The sequence below is a fragment of the Myotis myotis genome, unplaced genomic scaffold, assembly GCF_014108235.1.
Source record: "Myotis myotis isolate mMyoMyo1 unplaced genomic scaffold, mMyoMyo1.p scaffold_m19_p_44, whole genome shotgun sequence".
NCBI lineage: Eukaryota > Metazoa > Chordata > Mammalia > Chiroptera > Vespertilionidae > Myotis > Myotis myotis.
In genome coordinates, this window is record NW_023416351.1 from 603,216 (window position 1) to 626,327 (window position 23,112).

General features: G+C 65.1%; 1 protein-coding gene across 1 annotated transcript in view; it reads right to left on the reverse strand.

Moving 5' to 3' along the window:
• CACNA1B (calcium voltage-gated channel subunit alpha1 B) overlaps positions 1-22,334 on the reverse strand; it is a 121,929-nt gene extending 99,595 nt beyond the window's left edge. The window contains exons 1-6 of the mRNA XM_036306979.1: positions 21,911-22,334; positions 20,890-20,995; positions 16,872-17,011; positions 4,984-5,075; positions 4,057-4,209; positions 3,621-3,811 (exon numbers count right to left, since the gene is read on the reverse strand). Coding sequence (XP_036162872.1) covers positions 3,621-3,811; positions 4,057-4,209; positions 4,984-5,075; positions 16,872-17,011; positions 20,890-20,995; positions 21,911-22,194 — 966 coding nt within the window. The 5' untranslated portion in view covers positions 22,195-22,334. The remainder of the gene's footprint in view (positions 1-3,620; positions 3,812-4,056; positions 4,210-4,983; positions 5,076-16,871; positions 17,012-20,889; positions 20,996-21,910) is intronic.
• Positions 22,335-23,112: the final 778 nt, after the last annotated feature.

Consider the following 23,112-nt stretch of genomic DNA (forward strand, 5'->3'; position numbering starts at 1 on the left):
TTTCTGAGCAGCCTTCACAACATACGAAGACGTGGAGAACTGGGTCTCTGAATGGTCTGCCTCAAACAAGAAAAGTTCTATTGGGACGGACCCACAAATGACCTGAAAGATGGGGGATGTGTAGATAGCGATGGACGTTACTTTGAATAAAGCACTTCTGATGTTTCTCTTGAAATTACCGTGTTTTCTTTGATGACAAAATCCGCATTATTAACCGGTTGACAGTTAATCCGAATCATTAACTGGTTGACAGTTAATCCGAATCATTAACTGGTTGACAGTTAATCCGAATCATTAACCGGTTAACAGTTAATCCGGTTGACAGTTAATCCGAATCATTAACCGGTTGACAGTTAATCCGGTTGACAGTTAATCCGCATCACTAACCGGTCCACCTGGTAACTTCAGAGTCAGTCCCCGGATCTCCCTGCATCACCTCCCACCCCCGGCTCTAGGACCCAGAGAAAGCCCTTCCGAGTTGACTTTATGCGCCACCCTCACCTAGTACTGCCTTCCACCTTTAACCTTTAACCTTTAACCTTTAACCTGACCTTCCAGGGTTCATGCCTGTCCTGCTCCGGTCACGTTTACCTGCCCCTTCCTGGAGCTCTCACGACACCTGGCCTGGCTCCTCCCGCCCTCAGCCCCAGGCTTCGCTTCTCCATCTGCACTCGTTACCCAGGCGAGCTCACCCCCACCCATGACTTCACACGTGCACCAGCAGCCCTGCGTCCCTCTGTGTGCCCACTGCACACGCAGCACCCACTGGCACAAAATGGACATCGAGAACTTCACGGGTCAGAGCAGAATGCAGGCTCCACCCATCTCCTCGGCAGCAAAACTGAGCAGACACCCTGCCCGCCCCCCGCTCTCCCCTCCGTACCCCCACAGCTCAGCTCACACCTCTGATTCTTCCTCTCCTGGTCCCCCATCAGGCGACTGCAGAGCACACAGCCTATGGGTGTGCACACGCACACGCCTTCCCCAGGTCGTACGTGCCGAGTACAGCGACCGTGTCAGAACCACGTGTACGTAACCCGCACTATCTCCCACTGGCCCTGGAGGAAAGTGGGGAAGGTCCTGAGTGACAGGACGTCCCACAGTCACGCCCGGTAGAAGGCAGTCTGTGTTCAGAGTGTCCGTCCCCGGCTGCTAGCAAAGTGGTCAGCTTGCTCCGCACAGAGGCCGGCACAGCTGGCCTCGTCAGCGGGAGGTGTCAGCGGGGGGGCGTCAGCGGGGGGAGCGTCAGCGGGAGGTGTCAGCGGGGGGCATCAGCGGGGGGGGGGGGGGGGGGGGGGGGCGTCAGCGGGCGGGATGTGCGGAGGGACGTGAGGCCCCTGTGCCCCAGGCAGCACCCTCCCTCCACAGCTGCCGGGCTGGCTGGCAGCCAACACAGGAACTGGGGGGGGGGGGGGTAGAAGGGGGGACAGGCAAGTCCCTCCTTCGCCCCCGAGATATCCGTCTCTCTGGGCCACAGGAACTCACTGTGACTCCGCTGACTCCTCTCCTCCAGCTGGGGAGCCCCACCGCCTGGTTTTCAGGGGTCCGCGCTGAGTGATGCTCTCTGTTGAGACCCCATCACCCTGGGCCGGAATTTAAAGGGGCTCCTGGCTGCCCACCGTCCCCGGTCCCACGGGAGGGCCCCTGCTCAGGAGCCGCGTCTGCGGGAACCAGAAAGCCCCGCCCTGGGCTGGTGAGGACAAGCCTCTCCACACGACCTGCGACCTCCCACACGGCCCTGCTACCCGCTCTCCGCGGGGACAGTGGCCACCTGCTCCGGCGCCGGCCTCAGGGCGCACGCCGTCACCGCGTCCGGGGCCCCGCCAAACTTCCAAGCCACATCCCGCAGCGACCCGCTGGCGGCAGACCCCCCGCCGTGTTTCTTCAGAGCGCCGGCCGCGAGCCCTTTCTCACTGACGTCCCCTGCTCACGCTCCACAGGCAGCTGCTCAGGGTGCGCCCAGCACCAGGGGTCCCATGGGTGTCGGATGAAGCCCCGTGGCCCTTCCTTGAGGGGCCTCCTGCCCACGGTCTGGTTCCTGCCCGCCTCCCGGGGGCGCAGACCCACGAGGCGTCGCATGGCCACTGGCCAAGCCCCGGGAGCCCTGGGGGGTGCGGACCGACCGTGCTGCAGCCTCATCCTCGTGGGGCTGGCGAGGATGCGGCCGGCTCAGAGCTATTTTTAGGGTTGCTCTTTGTGAAAAGTGTTCCTTGATCGTCTGAGGAAGAGAACAGCCAAGCCCGTCATCCCTGCCTTTGTCCCGCGCTCAGACAGAGCTGTCATCAGACACGGCTTCCACTCCAGAAAGAAATCTAGTTCATTAGACCTGGGGCCAGCGCCCCGAGTTCCTCATCCCTCTGCCTGCTGGCGAGCACTGACCACGCCCCTGCTGGGTGCCCAGCCCTAAGAGTCACCAGGGGCCCCCACGAGCCCCGGAAGCGGGGGCACAGGCTCCAGGGGCCACAGCCCAAGCCCCACCCTAGCGCACAGTGAGGATTCAAACGGATGCACCTTATGCTCCAGGGTCACCCCCCCACAGCTGCAGGAGCAGAGCACACCTTCTACCAATGCAAAACCTGGCAACCCCGGGCCACCCCTCCCGGCCACATTCCTGGCTCCCCGGCCCCTCCCCGCCCGCCTCCCACAGCCACTGGGCACTCGTGCCATTGCACCCCTGCCCCTTGCTTCCCAGGGCTCGACGGGGTGGAGGCAGCTGGGGGAGGGGAGGCTGTCCCATTAAAGGAGATAGAGGGCTCCCAGGACAAGCGCAGGCAGGGAAGGTGGGAGTGACAGGCACCTGGCTCCCCCAGGGCTCCCCCAGCGTCTCACGGGCGACGGCCCGGCACTGCACAGCAGGGCTGCCACACTGTCGGGCGGGAAACCAAAGAGGAGACAAGGAGACAAGGCACAGGCTCAAAAGGCACCCGGCATGACGACAGCCGTCTCCCTGGGCCCGGCTCAGTTCAGCCCCAGCCCTACCCCCCCCCCCCCCCACCCCGCGCAGCCCCGTCCCTTCTCCACCAGGAGGCCCGCAGGGAGCTGAGCTCGAGGTGCGCACAGCGACCCCCAGTGAGCTTTGCCCGCCTCCTCCTTGCAGCGGGTTCACACCGACTCGTGGTTCACGGATAAGACTCCCCCCAGGCCTGATGTGGAGCGAGCAACGGAACAGGACGCCAGGGCCGCCGCGGCCTCGCCCCGCGTGGGCAGCAGGAGACGGCGCCGCCCCTGTCTCCTCTGACCTCCACCAGCTGCCTCAGTCCGCCTTCCTAGCAGAGGCTGCAGGCCCCAGTTAAGGGTCTGAGTGCGCCCGGCCGGTGTGGCTCAGTGGTGAGCATCGGCCTAGGAACTAGGAGGTCACAGTGTGACTCCCGATAGGGCACAGGCCCGGGTTGTGGGCTCGGTCCAGGAGGATGCGGGCAGGAGGCAGCCGACCCGTGATTCGCTCTCACCACGGACGCTTCCATCTCTCTCCCTCTCCTTTCCTCTCTGAAATCAATAAAAACATTTTTAAAAAATATATTTATTTTTTTTAAAAAAAGAGCCTGAGCTGAGACCGATCCCCGTGGACCCCGCGGTGGGTCTGAAGGCGGAACCGGGCCGGGCCGGACCGGGCGACTCACGTTGTAGAGGATGTCGGTCCAGCCCTCCATGGTGATGCACTGGAACACCGTCAGGACGGCGAACAGGATGTTGTCGAAGTTGGTGATGCCGAAGTTGGGGCCCTGCCAGTACTCCCGGCACTCGGTGTCGCCCTCGCACAGCCGGGCGGGCGCCTCCTTGCCGCAGGGGAAGTCGCCCACGGGCTTGGCTTCTGCGTGGGGAGAAGGGAGCTCGGACCGGACCGGCACCCACCCGCCCGGAGACCCCGCCGGGAGGTGGAAACGCCTCCACTGCCCGCCACCGGCCCTGCCGGCGGCTCCCTGTGGGCGGCGGCCCCTCCCCAGCCGGAGCCGCGGGACCAGGCGCTCCCCCAGGCCCCCAGCTCCCTGCGCCGCCCCCCCCCCGCGCCCCCACCTGCACCGGCGCCTGCTGCTCCTCCCGCCGGCGCCGCCTCACCTGTGCCGTTGGAGAAGCAGGCCTTGTGGAACTTGCCCATGTAGAACTCCAGGCCGATGATGGCGAACATGAGGATGGCGAAGAAGAGCAGCAGCCCGATCTGCAGCAGCGGGACCATGGCCTTCATGATGGACTTGAGCACCACCTGCAGGCCTGGCGGCGGGTCAGAGGGTCAGGGGGCGGCGGGTCAGAGGGCAGCAGGTCAGGGGCGGCGGGTCAGAGGGCAGCAGGTCAGGGGGCGGCGGGTCAGAGGGTCAGGGGGCGGCGGGTCAGAGGGCAGCAGGTCAGGGGGCGGTGGGTCAGAGGGTCAGGGGGCGGCGGGTCAGAGGCGAGCGGAGGCGGGCGGAGCCCTGGGCAGGGGCGGGAGGAAGCCTGGGTCCTGGGGGCAGGTGGGCGGATGTCAGAGGGGAGCGTGTGGGCTGTGGGATCTGAGGAGGCTCAGGTGCAGCGAGAGCAGCGTCCTGAGAGGGGAGGGGACGGAGTCCTGACAGGGAACGCGGAAGATTCTGGAAGCTCAGAGCAGAGGCTCCCGGGAGGGACGAGCAGGGAATGCTGGGAGAGAACAGCAGGCGATCCTGAGAGGGAACACGGAAGATTCTGAAAGCTCAGAGCAGAGGATCATGGGAAGGAAGAGCTGGGAATGCTGGGAACTGGGAGGAGGGGATCCTGGGACGGAAGAGTAGGGAATGCTGGGAACTGAGGGCAGGGGGTCCTGGGACAGGAGGGCCTGAAATGGTCGGAAGAGCAGGGAATGCTAGGAACTGGGAGGAGGGGATCCTGGGACGGAAGAGCAGGGAATGCTGGGAACTGAGGGCAGGGGGTCCTGGGACAGGAGGGCCTGAAATGGTGGGAAGAGCGGGGAATGCTGGGAACTGGGGGCAGGGTGTCCTGGGAAGGAAGAGCAGGGAGTGCACTTCGCAGACTCACTCGGAATCCCCGACACCAGCTTGAGCGGCCGCAGCACCCGCACCGCCCGCAGCGTCCGCAGGTCGAAGTCGGTGCCGGCCGTGGCGAGGATCCTGGAAGAAACGGGGAGGTGAGGGCCCGCACACGGTCTCCCTCCGGCCGCACAGGCACAGGCCGGGCGCGGGCCCGGGGCGCCGGCCTGAGGTTGGGGGGCGTCGCCTCCGAGAGGCCCTGCTCTCCGCCGGCCTTTGGGCCCTGAGTCCAGCCTGAGCCGTGTCCCCAAACCAACCCAACTGCAGCCCAGGGGCGGGGGTCAGCGGGTGCCCACGGCCCGGAAGGCCGCCCAGCCGGCTCCATGGGCACAGACACACACTCCGACTGAAACCAGGACGGAAGCTCCCGCTCCCGCCTCTGCTCCCTTCACCCCAAACGCGTGTCCAGTGTCCACCGCGCCCTCCCCGCTCCGCACCTTCCCCCTCGTCCACGTTGCCCGCACAGGCCCCCTCCACGCCGTCCACGGAAAAGCTGTGACACGCCTCGTTCTCCGCGCCGGAGGCTCCTCCCCTTGCCCGACAGTGGGCCCACCGGCACCGGCACCAGCGCCCGGGGTGCGTGTCTCTTTTGCCAGTTTCACCTCCCCCTCCCCCTCCCCTCCCCTCCCCTCCCCCTCCCCTCCCCCTCCCCCCAAAAGTGGACACCAGGGCGCCCTCCATCTGGGACCCACCCACCGTGTGCTCATGTCCAACCTGACGCCTTTAACTCGGGTCTGGAATTCGGGGCTCAGGTACCCGAGTGCATGTCACACGTTTCCGTTTAACCCCTTGAGTGCCAGCCAACATCCTAGGAACTGTGCTAAGCTTCCCAAGGCATTTCTGCTGATTTTACAGTTTAGGGAAAAAAATTATGAATCGCAAGTAAATGAAGTTACATATTCAAAAACTTAAGGAAACCTTTACTGCGTTGACATGTTTAGCAATATCATCATCACTAATAAAAGCAGACTTAGAACTGGACTCCATTTCGAAGCTTTGATGGCGCTCCCAGCACTTTTGGCGAAAGACAGGAGGACCGATCGCGCTCCCCGGCACTCTAGGGGTTAAAAAAGCATCTCAGACATTATACACCTTCGGGGCTCTGTTTCAGACTTCAAGGAATAAAAATATCCTTTTTTTGAAAGTTCAGAGCTGTTACATCCTGGTGACTTAAGAGCTTTTTTTTCTTACTCCCAGGCTTGCTCCTTCCCGGTCACCCCCCACCCCCACCCCATCTCAGCAGCCAGCCAACTGCTGTTTAGGCCCAAACCCAGGCTTCACCCCCGGTTCCTTTCTCTCGTACATTCCACATCCAAGTACAACCTAAAATGCACCCTAGAATCTTGGTGAAGGAGGCTTTATGCCCCCTAAACGCACTGCCCTGAGGGCAGAACTGGTGTCACAGATCCGGTAAAACTCCCAGGAGAAAAGAAGGGCAATCTTTCAAACCAAAATCCCGTGAGGCATGAGGGAGTCCATTCAACTGCTGGGATTAACTATTGGAAGATTAACTCTGATCAGACAAAATCAGCAAATCATGAAACAAAACAGGCAGATATTTTAAAAGCCAAAGTCTGGCAATAAATAGTTATTGAAATAATAGCAATAATAATCATGAGTTATACTCTGGGCAGGAAACGTGGTTTGACAGTACTAACGGTTTAGGAAATAGTATGGGGGACCCACCCACAGCCGTCAGAACAACGAGAGAGAAGCTCAGCGACATGGAGGTGAGACCCCTCCTCTCACACACGTCAGGGGTGAGAAGCCGCATTTGAAGAGATAAGGAATTTCCAGAATTAAAGACTTGAGTTCAAAGTTCATTACAAGAAACAAACAGAACATCACTGGATGTCCCTTTTCCCCAAATGAACCTACAAATTCGATGCAATTCCAGTAAAAGTCTCAACGTTTCTTTTATGTAGAAAACCCTAAATTTGTAGAAAACCCACAAAAAATTACCATAACTAATGAAGTCAACGAAGTTTCGGGATATACCGTCAAGGCATAAAACAAGTATTTCTATGCACTTGCAATGAACACTCAAAAGAGGACATTTTTTAAAAATCCATTTACAATAGCATTCAAAAGAAGAAAATACTTAGGAATAAAATTAACCAAGGAGGCAAAAGACCCCCTGAGAACTGCAGAACTGCTGGTGGGCAGTACGGGCCAGAACGGTCATTAGGAAACTTCGTGTTGCCGGATGTCGGCACCACCCAGAGCGCCCTGTCGAGCCCATGCCGCCCCATCCAGACCCCAGACGCTCTTCCGCAGAAATGGGAAATCTCACCCTAAAATTCACGTGGGATCTCAAGGGTGCGTAGCCAGAACAATTTTGAGAAAGAATGAAATTGGAGGAGTCACATTTTCCGATTTCAAAAACTACTGTTTTCAGGGTACAGCTTCTTCACTTCCTTTACGTTTATGCCGAGGTGTTTCATTCTTTCTGTTGCGTCTGCACATGAAGTGGTTTGCGTCATTCGTCCTTCTGATGTTTCATCGTCGGCATATAGGAACGCCACGGGCTCTTGTACATTGATTTTGGATCCTGCTGCTCTGCTGTGTTTGCTTAGTGTTTGCAATAGTCCTTCGGTGGAGACTGGATGGTTTCCTACGGGTAGAGTCTTGCCATCAGCGAAAAGCGATGGTGTCACGTCTTCCTTCCCAACTCGGATGCCGTCAACGTGTCTCTTGCCCGAGTGCTCTGCCTGGAGCTCCCAGTGCTGTGCTGACGAAGGGGTGAGAGTGGACATCTTGGTGTTGCTCCTCCTCTTAGAGGAAAAACTTGCAGTTTTCACGGCTGAGTATGCCGTTAGCTGGGGGCTTGTCGTACGTCCCTGTTTTGTTGAGGTACTTCCCTTGTACGTGCATCTTGTTGAGTGTTTTCATCATAAATAGTTGTTGTATTTGTGTCTCTGACTTATTTCACTTACTTAGCATAATGCCTTCAAGTCCATCCACATTGTTGCAGATTTAATCCAAATACCTTTCAAGAATGATACTTTTGCATTTGTAGCTTTCATAAATAGAACTTTAATTTTTTTTTTTTTTTAGAAAGTAAAATCTTTCCTGATAATCTCTTCAATGCACAGAACCCATTCTGAAGGCATCAACAAGCACACTGATCATAAAGGACTCCCTTTAAAATCCGGTAATAAGCCCTGGCTGGTTTGGCTCAGCGGATAGAGCGTCGGCCTGCGGACTCAAGGGTCCCAGGTTCGATTCTGGTCAAGGGCATGTGCCTGGGTTGCGGGCACATCCCCAGTGGGGGGCGTGCAAGAGGCAGCTGAATCGATGTTTCTCTCTCATCGGTGTTTCTGGCTCACTATCCCTCTCCCTTCCTCTCTGTAAAAAAAAATCAATAAAAAAAATATATTAAAATCCGGTAATAAGCCTGGCCGCCGTGGCTCAGTGGTTGAGCGTGGACCTCTGAACCACGGGGTCACGGTTCGATTCCAGGTCAGGGCACATGCCCAGTTGCAGACTCGATCCCCAGTGTGGGGCGTGCAGGAGGCAGCCAATCAATGGTTCTCTCTCATCACTGATGTTTCTATCTCTCTCTCCCTCTCCCTTCCTCTCTTTCTCAAATCAATATTTTAAAAAAAGAAATAGGAAAGGAACATACACAATGACAATTCCTGAAGACGATGACGAACCGCCCAGGACCTGGGTCAGGAGTGTGCTGTGCAGGACAGCGCCGGCCTCGCCTGGGCCGTCACGTTCAGGGTGGATTCTGGCAGCCCTTCTGACCAGCCCCCTTGGACGTCTGTCCCGTCAGAGTCACACAACATTATTGCAACGATGAACGGCACAGACGGCCATCTCCAAGGTCAGCGGGAGGAAGTGCACTGCGTAGTCATGACAAATGACGAGAGAGACGCTGGTGGGTGAGAAGCGATGGTGAAGGGCCGACATGAACCGCTTCACGTACACGTGGATGAGCCTGAGGACAGCACACTCCGTGGGAGGCGGGCACAGAGGCCCTACGTGCGATGGCGCTCGCGAGCGTCCGGCCAGGAGCAGAACGGGCGCTGCTGCACCGGGGCTGGGGCTGCTCACGGCTGCTTTTGGAGGAGGATGGAAATGTTCTAGAATGAGGCTGTGGAGCCCAGCCGGCGGGGCTCAGCGGTTGAGCATGGACCTATGAACCAGGGGCTCACGGTTCGATTCCCGGTCAGGGCACAGGCCCGGGTTGCGGGCTCGATCCTTAGTGAGGGGCCTGCAGGAGGCAGCCGATCAGTGATTCTCTCTCAGCACTGTTGTTTCTGTCCCTCTCCCTCTCCCTTCCTCTCTGACATCAATACAAATATGTTTTAAATAAATAAATAAATGAGGCTGTGGAGACAGCTGTAACTAACTCGGAACGCACTGAAAACCCCCGAACTGTGAACCCATGAACGTTATGGGACGTGAATTCCACCTCGATGTGCTGCTCTACACAGAGGAAAAGTGAAATACAAGTTCTTATGTGGATCATGACCGCAGCCTCATGAAACAGCAGGAGCTCGGGCCCTGAGCACACAGCCGGCTGTGACTACTGGAGGCCCAGGCCCGGCTGCCCGGCTGCCCGGCTCCCCAACCCACGGGGCACAGGAGCGCGGACACATGGCACGGACACACGCTCAGACACTCGGCACCACGGGCACGGGAGCCGTGCACACAGCCTGAACCCAAACGCGGCTCAGACACAGATGTGCGGCAGACACACCGACAGCCACAGCTGGGGGAGGGGACCACGGCTGCAGCCCTGGCAGGGCCCCTGACCCTGACCCAGGCCCTCGCCCACAGCCCCAGACTCGGGTCCCTGCTGGTCTCTGTGGCCGCAGGTTCCCAGCTGCCTGTGCAGGACCCTGGGTCACCCCAGCCTTCCCAGCGGCTCTCCAACCCCTACTCGGCCAGGCCATCCCTGTCTGAAAGCCCAGAGCTGACCAGGGACCCACAGCTATTTGTCTGTGAGGAGGTGACAAGGCCAGAGGAACCCCGGACTGCCCCAGCCAACCCTAACCCTGACCCCACCCCCACCCTGTGGGCACCCACCTGCCCGCTCCCCCTCCTGCTCCCTGCTCCCCCTCATGGGGGGACAGGGCCCTCCCTCCCTGACCGTCCCCCCAGGGGTCCTGCTGAACCTGGGAGACAGCTCAGCCCGCGTGTGCCCAACAGTCCCCCAGCCCATTTGTTCTGGAACTACCGGGGACAGTCAGGGCCACACCAGCCGGCGATCACAGCCCGGGGTCCCTGCCTGCCGGCTGCACACAGGCTCACAGTCCTCACCCCGGTCCCTGGGGAGGGGCCCTGTCCGCCCCCGCCCAGCCCGCACTGTCCGCCTGGAGCGGGTGGGGGGACCGCACAGTGCCAGCCGCCCAGAGAGCCCTCACGGTGCCCTGGCCCAGCGCACAGCACGCGCCCCTGAACCCCGGAGGCGCCCCCAGTAGACGGTAACCACCAGAGGGTCTGCAGGGGGTGCCCTTCCCGTCCAAGGTGCCGTCACCCGGCAGCATGGCTCATCCAGGCGGGGCCAGAGGCGGCACCCAGCCCCTTGGGGAGACCGACCCCAGCACCCACACTTCTCCGAGGAGCCCCGGCCCCAGAGCAGGACCCCGTGTCTGCTGGCCACCGGGCTCGGCAGCAGCCCTGTCCACGGTGCAGCCCCTGCTCAGGCCGTGGACTGGCGAGGCTCCCGGAGACGTGCGCCCGGCTCAGTGCCAGGGGCGCCCGCATCCTTGGGCCGTCACTGCTGTCGCTGGAGCGGGTGGGCGGCCAGGGGAAGCCTCGCGCCTGCACCCCCGCCCCTCACGCTGGGCAGGCGCGGGGTCATCAGGTCGGGGCGGGAGCCGGTGTGCGGAGCCAGCCAGACGCCCCCTCCCCCTGCCAGAGCCGGAGCCGGAGCCACGGAGCCACCTCCAGGAACTGCTTTGTCACCGACTTTCCAGGTGCAGCTTCTGGCCCAGGAGGCTGCTGGCGGTTGCCACGGAGACAGCCTGTGGGTCTCAGCCTCTGCCCCCGCCCCAGGGGCTGAGCTGAGCACCGGCCTGCATCTCATTCAAACCATCCCCACCCCCGCTTCTAGGGCCTCAGGGGGTCAGTGGTGCCCCTCTCACAGGACAGAAACGGGGTCCGGGCACCCCCAGGGCCCAGGCTCCCAGCCTGGAGGAGGCGCCCCAGTGACGCACCCACACAGCCGGTAGGCCGCCCACCACTCCCCAACCCCTCCTCCCGCAAGGGCTGCAGGCCCCAAACTCCAGCAGCGGACGGCGCCACGCTGACCCCCTGACCCGCGCCACCCCCGCCCGCCGAGGGGACATGGAGTCCTTGGCTGAAGGCTCTGTCCAGCTTGAGGGGCCGGCGACTGGTCAGTGCAGCGCGGCTCTGACCCCCGAGGCCGGTCGCCCAGGACCCGCGGCGGCCACGGAGGAGCTGCCTCCCGGTGCGGCCACCAGCCCCGCCTTTTCCAGGTGACGTTCACGCCTCCCGTGTGGCCTTTGGGCCAGGGCCGCGGGCAGCCAGGCGAGGGCCGGCTCAGTCTCACTCGACGCCCCTCCTGCTTCAGGACCCTGATTTCTGAGCCTCCGTTTCCGGTCTGTAGAGTGGGGTGACCCTCCCGCCGGAGCCTGGACACCCCCCACAACTGAAGTTACAAGGCAGACCCTAGTCCCCTTAAGGGTCAGGACCAGAGCCCCAACTAAAACCGGTCTGACTAGCATCCCGCGCCCCAGAAAATAATGGAAAGTGTCCAGGTTTCCACCAAAACTCGTTCCGCAAAACCAGGAAGATCTGAGGCCAAAGGAAAGGAGGCAGACAACAGGGGTCAGAGTCCCCAGCGACGAGTTTGAAGCACCACCATCAGAGAGATCAGAGGCAGGAAGCGCCTAATGACACCTTTGTCCGGAAACGAGAATGCCGAGACGAAGAGCTGAGAGGACGGCTCCCGGCAGAAGAGAGAGCAGAGGGCTCGGCGAAGGGAGCCACGCGGGAGCCACGGCCCGCGGGACCCGGGGAGCATCGGGCTGACGCGGGGTGGGACCGCCAGGCCTGTGGGCCCAGGTCCGCACTCGGAGCCCCGGCCGACCAGGCAGCGCGGAGGGCACTCAGCCATGTCCTGGCTGAAACGTCCCCAATTTGGCCAGAGGCTCAAACCTACAGATTCAAGATGCCGAGTGACCCAGGGTGAGAAGTCGGGCGAGAGGAGGGAGGACAATGCCGCATCCGGGGACCGTTCCCCGGGCCCACGGCACGGCAGCCACGCAACTGGCCGGACCTGGACTGAGTCACGTCACCGCCCTGTGCGCTGGGGCCACGGCGGGCTCCGCTCTCCCAACCGATGTCGCCGCAGAGGTTGAGCGCGGGCGGCAGGGCACAGGGATGAGGGCCAGACAGAGGAGCCCACAGCCCGTGCCCCCCCCCCCCCCCCCGTGTGACTCCATCTGGAGACAGCGCCCAAAGGAGGTCCTCAGCGTGGCCCCCATCCGCCAGGGCTGGCACCCACAGGAACGGGACGCGCCCAGAGCTGGGTCTGCACGAGCGAGGGGCCTGCGACACCCGGCGGGCGGGCAGGTGGCCCCTGGACCTGGGCCTCCGCCGCCAGGACGGAGACATGTCTGTGCTCAGGCCGCCGGTCCCTGCGCGAGCGTTTTCACATAAAAGCTCCTTCGTGAGGGTCGGCTTGCCCGGCCGGTGTGGCTCCGCGGGCTGCGTGTCGTCCGGCACTGAAAGGCCGCCAGTGGGTCTCCGGGGCGCAGGCCCGGGTGGCGGCTCAGTCCCCAGGGTGGGGCGAGCGGGAGGCAGCCGGTCGGTGTTAAGCATTTCACAGAGATGTTTCTCTCTCTTTCTAAAAATCAATTTTAAAAAACATCTTTGAACGTTGGCAGCTAATTTAGAGCCCATCTGGCCACACCCTCAGCCCACGGGCCACAGACCCAAGGCCGGGAGAGGCCCGGGGACGCGGACGGCTCCCCGTCACCCGCGCACCTGCCGACCACAGCCCAGGAGCAGGCACCTGTCCCAGCCGCCCCCCCTGCCCCACCCGTCCCCGCGGAACGGGGGCCTGGGCCGAGCTGCCCGAATCTGGCTGCAGACGCCGAGGCTCACGCAGAATGACGCTGGCTGTGGTGGCCTGGCGGAACCCCCACCCCACCCCACCCTCAGATGTCAGGGCTCAGGCCCCCAGCCTCGTGGGATCCCTGGAGACCATCCCAGTCCCCTGGACCCTGGGGCGCTGGAGACCCCGCTGTGGGCTCAAATGGAGCTCCCAGCGAGCCCCAGGCAGACAGGCGTGGAGAACAGACCCTGCAGCCCGGGCCCACGGACCCCAGGCCCCCAGGACCACGGACCCCAGGCCCCCAGGATACAGACCCTAGGCCCCCAGGATGGCAGGAGCCAGCCCCGCTCGAGGCAGAGCCTGGCCGCCCTCCCTCCCAGTGGAGCCCGCAGCCGCCCCCCCGCCCCCCCCAGGAGGCCCCGCAGCTCTAATTACAGGTCCTGGAGAGAAACCCAGTTTAATGTGGAGTAAAACGAGAAGCTGTGGTTGGAAACGTCCCCGTGGGGAGCCACCTGCCTGAGCGGGACGCACTCCCTGCCGTCCCCCAGGACCAGGAGACAAGCCCCGGCGAGGCCAGGAGCGGCGGGCGGCAGGGTCCTGGGCGCTGTGCCAGCAGGAGGATGTCCCCAGGGCCCGAGGGACCCTGACCCTGTCCTGTCCCTGGGACCCAAGGGCGGGCGGGGTCCGAGGAGCCTGGGAAGGCGGTGGGGACGAGGGGACGCGGAGTGGTCGGGCTGGGAGGGCTGGGAGGGGCGCACCGTCCGCCGTTCTCACCTGCAGGCCCAGCTCGCACACCACTCCCCCTCCCGCTTCTGCTGTCCCAGGCGACAGCTCGGCTGCTGGGGGATCCGAGGCCCCCCTCGTCCAGCCCGGCTTCCTGTCTGTGTCACCCCATGGCCTCGCCTTGGGGACCAGCCCACCAGCATCCTGCGGGAGGCCCACCTATTGAACCCTCCAGTCCTCACACACTCACACACACACTCACACACACTGACACAGACACACACACACACACACACACTCACACACTGACACTCACACACACACACTGACACACACACTCACATACACACTGACACACTCACATACACACACTCACACACACTCTCACACACTCACATACACACTGACACACACACACACTCACACACACTCACACACACACATACACACACACACTCTCACACACTCACACACTCACACACACACACTGACACACACTGACACACACGCTCACACACACATACACACACAGATTCACACACACTCACACACACACTCACACACACACTCACAGTCACACACACAGATTCACACACACACTCACACACACACTCACACACACTCTCACACACACACTCACACACACACTCACACACACAGACACACACTGACACACACGCTCACACACACTCACACACACACACACTGACACACACGCTCACACACACACATACACACACAGATTCACACACACACTCACACACACACTCACACTCACAGTCACACACACAGATTCACACACACACTCACACACACACTCACACTCACAGTCACACACACACACACACACACACACACACACACCTCACCCCCCACACGCCCAGGCCCAGGTCCCCGCCCTGCGTGGCTACACACACACACACAGGGAGGAGCTGCCTCAGGTGGGCACCACATCCCTCCCCTCCTCACCTGCTCAGCGGCGGCATCTCCCACCCACTCCTCTCCCGTCCGCTCCTCTCTGTTCTGAAGTTCAGGAAATGCCTGCTCTTCCGTGAACTCCTGGTCTCCACCCCACCCCCACCCCCAGCCTCCCCCGCCCCCCGCCACCAGCCGCACCCTCCGGTCCCAGGCTCAGCCCCGCACCCCTCACACCCATCCCTGGCGCCTGCTGGTCTCCGGCTCTGACCACCATCGATGCACCTGTGGCCTCCCCACCACAGCCTCTCCCCAAACATCTAGATCCGTCCTCCGTGTCCTTCAGAAGCCACTGCAGCTGAGGCCCCGACACCGACAGCCCCTCACCCCCAGGCCCGCCTCACCCTCTGCACCCCTTTCTGTGTGACAGGCCTGGCGCCTCCTCACACACACACACACACACACACACACACACACACACACGGACGGCCGGCCTGTGACGGAGCCTCCGGGCACACGGGTGGGCGGGCGGTGGGGGCACCGGTGCAGCCAGAAGCCCATGGGCACTAAGGGTCAGAGAGGGTCCCCTTGACACCCCCATCCCCAGGGGCGGCTCTGCTCATCCCTGCGCTTGGCACCCGCAGACGCTCGGCAAATCCTGAGTAAAGGGTGGCGGCCGCGGGGGCACCTCGAGTGGCCGGCCGGACGCACGGACAGGAGAGCAGACGGCAGGACGGCCCCTCGGCTCACCCCCTGGCAGCCAGGGCCGGAGGCTGTGCCAGCCCCGCCAGCCCGAGGCCCAGGTGAGCAGGGGAAGCTGAAGGCTCCCCGGAGGGGCGGGGCCCAGCCAGGCCCCTCCAGACCCGCCCAGCAAAGAGCAGGAGGCCCCGCTGGCCTCTGGGGAGGAGCTGGGCTTCCAGGCAACCGGCCTCCCCAGCCAGAGACCGGCCTCCAGGCCTCCAGCCCTCTGAGCCCTAATTACAAACCAGAGAGCGTGGAGCCATAACCCCACGCGACCCACAGGGACCTGGCTCAGCAGGGCTGAGAGTTAGGGTTCTTCCTGGCTCCCCACCGGCCAGCACTCACCCCAGAAAACACTCAGGGCCTCCCTCTACCACACACACACACACACACACACACACACACACACACACGGACACACACAGGTGTGCGAGTCCTGTGTGCTGCACGCAGGAGGGAGCAGCTCCCCCGGGACCCTGGCTGGCGTATGAACCCCCACAGGACACAGGTCACCCTCCCTGCCTGGGGTTCCCTCCCAACCCAGCACCCCCTGGGGATGAGGTGCAGAGCCAGGAGCCTCCCCCCCCCCCCCCTCACCCACCTCCTCCCGAGGACAGAGCGCAGGGACTCTGGGACTCAGACGGGAGACACGGGGCCAGGGAAGAGAAAGAGACAGTGAGACTAAGAGAAAATTAAAAAGGCGGAGAGAGAGGGAGAGGCAGAGGCGCTGAGGGGGAGATGGGGGGGGGGGGGGCAGAGAACTGGAGAAGGAGGGACCCGCACGTGGAGAAAGGGCAGACGGGGAGGCAGAGGTGGAGGAAGAGAAGAGAGGACGGAGGGAGGGATGTCCCAGGCAGAGTGGGGGACCCGGGACCCGCTGGCTGGGGCTCCCAGGAAGGCGAGCAGGAGTGTGGGCCTCGGGCACGGGGAGCAGCCGGGTGCCCCCTCCCCCGGCCCCACGAGGCACCACCATCTCCCTGGTCCTCAGGCTCCTCCAGCTCCCGCCTGGAGGACACAACCGCTCCCAGGGCCCGAGCCCCGAGCCCCAATTACCCGTTAATTTGCAGACACTGCCTGACCCTCCGGGGAGCCTGCCCCGAGCCAGGCTCTGGGGACCCCCTGAAAGATGAGGGGCCCCTCCTCAGGGACGCTGGTTCCCGAGGGAGAGAAGTAAACAGCACCGCTCCCTGGTCCCCCCAGCGCTGCCTCCCGGGCCCCTCCCCCCCAGCCCGGCCTCAGGCAGAGTCAGCACAGGGCCTGCGGCCAGCAGAGATCCCCCCACGGCCACCTGCAGCCACACTGACCTGGGGGGGCCCCTCCCCCCAGACCGGCCTCAGGCAGAGTCAGCACAGGGCCGGCGGCCAGCAGAGATCCCCCCACGGCCACCTGCAGCCACGCCGACCGTCCCGGGCGAGGCCAGGAAGGCCCAGCCCCTCGCAGGGCGCGCACCGGCCACCTACCCTGTGAGAACCACCACGAAGTCCATGACGTTCCAGCCGTTGCGCAGGTAGGAGCCCTTGTGCAGCACGAAGCCCAGGGCGATGATCTTGATCCCAGCCTCGAAGCAAAAGATGCCGATGAAATACGGCTCCGTGTCGTCCTGGGGAGAACACGGCACAGGGTCGCCGCTGCCCCCCACGGGCCCGAGACCCACACCCACGTCCCCGCTCCCAGCTCCCCGCTCCCCGCCCGCCCGCTCCCCGCCCGCCCGGAGAGGCCAGCCCCCCACCCTCTGGGGGACAGTGGGGGGGCAGCGGGGGGGGGTGATGACCACTGGGGGCTCCTCCTGCAGTGACAAGGGACACCTGTCAACCCCCCACCCCCAGTCCCGTCATCAACCCCATCCCACAGGACACGGAAGCACAGAGGCCACGGACCCAGGCAAAGACCCAGCTTGTCCGAGGTTCTGCCCCTGCCCTGGTCGGTGCCCCAACTCCCGGGGGTGCAGCACATTCCCAGACACTTGAAGCCGAAGCCGGCAGGCCTGGGAGCGAACGTGGCCGGACCTCGGGCGCCTCTGGAGGGGGGGGCGGCCGGCCAGGGCCATAGGCAGGCGCTGCTGGCGAGGGGAGCAGTGCGGGCGGGCGGGGAGAGGAGCCAGAGATGCAAGCGCCCCCCTCCACCCGCTGCACCTCGTCCCTCAGCCCAGAGGCCAGCCCTGTGCAGCTGAGCACGTGGGGACACCAGTGGGGACAGGCACAGAGGGTGTGGCTGTGGCCAGGGGAGCCGGCAGGGCGGGCCTCGGTGCAGACCAGCGGGGAGCCAGGCCTTGGGGGGTTGGGGGGCAGACGCACAGGGGGTCATCGCGGGAAACGGCCGGCCGGAGTGCAGCCCACAGGCGCCTACACGCCAGGCCACACTGCTCAGTGGCAGCCAGAGGGGTGGTGAGGGAGCCTGGGGAGTGGCTCTGCCGGCCAGCTGGCCCCGGGGGTTGCCAGTTCCCACGCAGGACAGCAGCCTGCGCCTTCCTCTCCAAGAACCCAGGCCCCGAGGGGCCTCCCATGGAACCCACAGCCCGGCTTCCCCTGCCCACGGCTGACGGGCAGCCCTGTGTGGGGTGGCCATCGCGGCCCAGCTCCCCTGACACCCCGATGCTGACTCATGACAGGGCCCCCCAGGCTTCTGGCTGGATGGCTCCTCTCCCCTTGACCCCAGGGAAACCGCGGGCCCCCCCCCCAAGCAGAAGGCCTCTGGATGGACAGAGGGCAGGCCCAGAGCCCGGATGGGAGGGACCGTGCTAACCCTGCCTCAGCCCTGCCCCCAGCTCCACCCTAGACCACAGGGCTGAGTGATGGTGTGGGGGAGGCGTGGGGCCAGCAAGCGAGGGCTCCAGCTAAAGGCACTGGAAGGCAGTGGGTGGGTGGGAAGGCGGTGGGTGGGCCGAAAGCAGAGCCCCCAGGGCAGAGAACTGTGGAGGCCCCGCCCCCTGGACAGGCTGCCCACCCCCCTACCCCCACCCCCACCCCCGCTCCCCAGGCAGCGGCACCAGCCTCAGCCTGGCCAGAGCCGCCGCCCTGCTCTCCAGGCCCAGGTCCTGGTCTAGTCTTTGGTCCCTCCCCAGGGCCTGCCCACGGACTGGGGTCAGCCCAGGGGGCCTCAGGCCGTGGGGCTGGCCCAGGTGGACCCCATTCTGCTCCTTTTCCCAGCAGCTCGGCCCCCAACCCTGAGAAGTGTGCCTGCCCCCTTCCCCACCGACCCAACCCCCTCACCCAGGAGGCAGGAGCCTGCCCCCCAAGGGGCACAGACTGAGTCCCCTGCCCCCCGCCCCTTCTCTCCGGCCCCACCCCGGACACACTTCCGTGGGGCTATGAGGGGTCCCGCGGCCTCGCCTTGAGGCTCCCTGCCTGAGTCCCCAGCTCCCTGACTTTCGCCCTCATCTGCCCTGCAGAGTGGATGCTGGCACAGGGCCCACAACGCCAGTGGGCCCAGAAGGCAAGTGGCCCTGCCCAGCCACGCCTGGACCAGAGTCACGGCGGGACTCACCGCACTCCGTGTGGCAGGGCTGCGCTGGCTCTCATGCTCCGACGACGGCCCCTCACCCCCCGCCTTCCCCATGCTGAAGAAATGCGTGCCCCCCAAAACCTCCGTCCCTGGCTCTCCCCTGGCTGCCCCCCCTCCTTGCCTTCTCACAGTGCCTTGCGACGGTGAGCCCCCCAGGCAGGCTCACTGTACCCCCCCCCCCCGGTCTCCCCCTGGGCCCAGGACGGTGGGAGGAGGGAAGTTCAGGGCCCACGCCAGGCACCGAGCAGGCCGTGCTCGTGTCACTGCTCATCTCCACGGAAGTGAGCGGAGAGGCTGGGGGACAGTCACGTGCCGGGTGGCGGCGGAGCTCCGGCAGCTCCCTGCCCGGCTGCTCCCCTGCCCGGATGCTCTCCTGCCCGGATGCTCCCCTGCCGGCTGCTCCCCTGCCCGGATGCTCCCTGCCCGGATGCTCCCCTGCCCGGCTGCTCCCCTGCCCGGATGCTCCCCTGCCCGGATGCTCCCCTGCCCGGCTGCTCCCCTGCCCGGATGCTCCCCTGCCGGATGCTCCCCTGCCCGGATGCTCCCCTGCCCGGATGCTCCCTGCCCGGCTGCTCCCCTTGCCCGGCCCGGATGCTCTCCTGCCCGGCTGCTCCCCTGCCCGGATGCTCCCCTGCCCGGATGCTCCCCTGCCCGGCTGCTCCCCTGCCCGGATGCTCCCCTGCCCGGCTGCTCCCCTGCCCGGATGCTCCCCTGCCCGGCTGCTCCCTGCCCGGATGCTCCCTGCCCGGATGCTCTCCTGCCCGGATGCTCCCCTGCCCGGCTGCTCTCCTGCCCGGATGCTCCCTTCCCGGATGCTCCCCTGCCCGGCTGCTCTCCTGCCCGGATGCTCCCTGCCCGGATGCTCCCCTGCCCGGATGCTCCCCTGCCCGGCTGCTCTCCTGCCCGGATGCTCCCTGCCCGGATGCTCCCCTGCCCGGCTGCTCTCCTGCCCGGATGCTCCCTGCCCGGATGCTCCCCTGCCCGGATGCTCCCCTGCCCGGCTGCTCTCCTGCCCGGATGCTCCCTGCCCGGATGCTCCCCTGCCCGATGCTCTCCCTGCGCTGCTCCCCTGCCCGGATGCTCTCTGCCCGGATGCTCCCCTGCCCGGCTGCTCCCCTGCCCGGATGCTCTCCTGCCCGGATGCTCCCCTGCCCGGCTGCTCCCCTGCCCGGCTGCTCCCCTGCCCGGATGCTCCCCTGCCCGGATGCTCCCTGCCCGGATGCTCCCCTGCCCGGATGCTCTCCTGCCCGGATGCTCCCCTGCCCGGCTGCTCCCCTGCCCGGATGCTCCCCTGCCCGGATGCTCCCCTGCTCGGGCTTCTCTGCTCCGGGCTCGGCCTCCTGGGCCTCGGAGTCCACATCAAGCCCAGGCAAAGGGCCCAGCAGCAGGGAGGGCGGGGGCCAGGGGCTAGGGCCTCACCTCCCCAAACCCCACCCTTCCCGCTGGCCCTGCCCCTCCAGAGACCCCGCCTGGCACCCTGCCTGCCTGGGGCCTGTGCCTCAGTGGAGCTGTGGAGGACGGATGGACAGATGGAAACAGCTCAGGGTGCTGAGAGGAGGGGGGGTGCCAAGGGGAGGAAGGCTGCCCGGGGAAGGGGTGGCCCCACAGGGAAGAGACTCCAAGCTGCGGAGACAATTCTGAGGCAGAGACTGGCAGACCCAGGGGGCACCAGGGGCAGAAGCCAGGCGGGGCAGAGGCCATCACGGCCCTGCAGCCAGCCGCCCTGCCCGGAGCCTGCTTTCCTGACCCTGAGCCTTAATAACCACCCCACACCCAGGCTGAGGGCCAGTTTCTCAGGTCAAGAAGCCTAAGGCCTGGGGACTGGGGTGCAGGGGCAGCCACCCTCCCTCCCTCCCCATCAGGGGCTGCGCGGGCAGCTCCGTCCTCCTGACCCTGGGGGAGGGGCCGGCGGCCTGGGCTGGTCTTCCCTCCGCGGAAGCAGAGGCGCCCTGCCCCAGACCGGGCGCCCGCACTCACCAGCCGCTCGGACATGGGCGTCTTGTCGCCGTCAGGGAGGTGCTGCTCCAGGGCCAGCACGATGCAGTTGGCGATGATGGTGGCCAGGATCATGTACTCGAAGGGAGTGCGTGGGTTAAGGACTGGCCGCAGGCGCCAGGAGGGGAGGCGGCGAGGCGGGCGGCGAGGCGGGCGGCTCACAGTGCAGCAGCCGGCCAGGCGGCCTCCGGGGCCTGAGAGTGGTCCCTCCAGTGCCCCCCACTCCCTCCCGCCTGTATCTTCGGGGGCTGCCGCGAGGCCAGGCCTTTGCAGTCGCTGCCGCCAGCCCTTGGGCCCGTCTCGGCGGCCGTCAGCACCGCGGACAGCGCCGTCCGGCTCCGCGCCCCGAAGGGAGGGGGCGGTGCGCCCCCAGCTCCCGCTGGAGAGGGACCCCGCGCAGGCGCGCTCCTGCCCAACGACACACGTAGCCACATGTACCGACACAGGCACGTGAACATGCCTGTCCCGAGAGTCCCGCACGCACGCGCAGCGCCGGGATCATGCTCTGCCCGCACACACGCCGCACCTGCTGTCGGGCGCGCGCGACCCTCGGCCACCGGGGGCTCGCACCTACAGACGCGGGTTCACCCTCGGTGCCCTCCAGGCTGGCCGTGCCCTCGGCATCCGGACCAGGGAGCGAAGGGACGTGCCCGGGGCAGGGGGCTCCGCCCAGCGTCCACTCCGCTCCTGCCGCCGCCGCCGCCACCGCGACCGCACACGCGCGCACACACACACGCACCCGCGGCGGGCGGAGAGGGGCCCCGCAGTCCCGCCCCGCCCCCTCCACGCCGAGTCCTCCCGGGGTGCCTCTCCCCAGATCGCACCCTCCTCCTGGCCCCGGAAAGATGGCCACTGGGCGCCGCACTCGACCCGCCCGGCACGGCCGGGCCGCCCCTCCCACACCCGGCGGGGTGCGGACGCCGGACCCGGCGCCCGGCCCCTGTGCCCGCGCCCGCGGGCAGCCCCCGCCCGGCCCGGCCCGGCCCAGCCCCCGACAGGATATGGCCACTCAGTGATGCGCTTGGCGTATTTGCGGACGACGTTGTCCTCGCTGAAGATGAAGAGCGAGCGGTTGACGGTGAAGCAGTTCTGCTTGACCGGGATGGGGTTGTACATCGCCATGGTGCGCGCGCGCTGCGCGATCGATTGCTTGTAGAGGACCCGCTGGCCCGGCTGCAGCCCCCCGGGGCCCGGGCCGCCCGCGCCGCCGGCTCCGCCGCCCCGGGCCCGCTCCCCGCCGCCGGTGCCCCCATAGCGGCCGCCGAGCTCGTCCCCAAAGCGGACCATGGCTCCCGGGCGCCGCGCGCATCCCCCGCCCGGCGGCCCCAGCAGGGAAACCGCGGGGCGCGCCAGGCGCTCGGAGCGGAGCAGTCACGGAGCCGCCGGACCAGCACCGGACCTCGCCCGGCCCGGCAGCCGCCGCACCCGACTCCGCCGCCCGCGCCACGCCCTATAAGGGGCCGATCACGTGGCGGAGCCCGGCCAATCCACGCCGCTCCGCCCGCCCTTATTCCGCCGGCCCCCAGCCGGCCGCCCCCGCCCTGTCCCCGCCGCGGGGTCCGCCGCCAGCCCTCGGGTCCTCCGTGGCTGCGCCCAAAGCCGGGGCTGCGCGCTGAGCGTGCGCCCTCCGTGCGTCCGGCCTTGGCGCCGCGCTGGGCGCTGGCCAGATGCTGACCTGGGCAGCTGTGGCCGGGGCGCTGGGCGGGGCCCGGAGTCCTCGACGGCCATGCTGAGCTGCCGAGAGGACCCCTCCTTCCCCCAGGAGGCATCGCCGGTCGCATAACGCTCCAGCCCCCAGGGGGGGGCGCAGGCTCCTGGTCCCCAGTTTCTTCCCACACGTCACCCTCCCCAGCGGCCTCCTCCGGGAGGACTGCGGCTCAGGCCCAGCCTCGCCATCCTTTCGGCGTCTTCGACATCCAGACGATGCTTTCAACTCCCGGTCTCGCTGGTCAGATGCACAACCCGGCCTGGCCCCTCACCCTGTCACATCCTAGACCTTCCCGCCAACGCCACCGCTTCAGCCTCAGAGCTCCACTCGGAGTGCCTGTCCTTCCACCATTCGTTCAATAATAGTTTTTAAAAATATGTTTTTATTGTTTTGTGTGTGTGTGTGTGTTTGAGAGAGAGAGAGGAGAAAGGAGAGGGAGAGAGAGAAACATCAATGACAGGAACGTCACTGGGCTGCCTCTTGCACGCCCCCTTCTG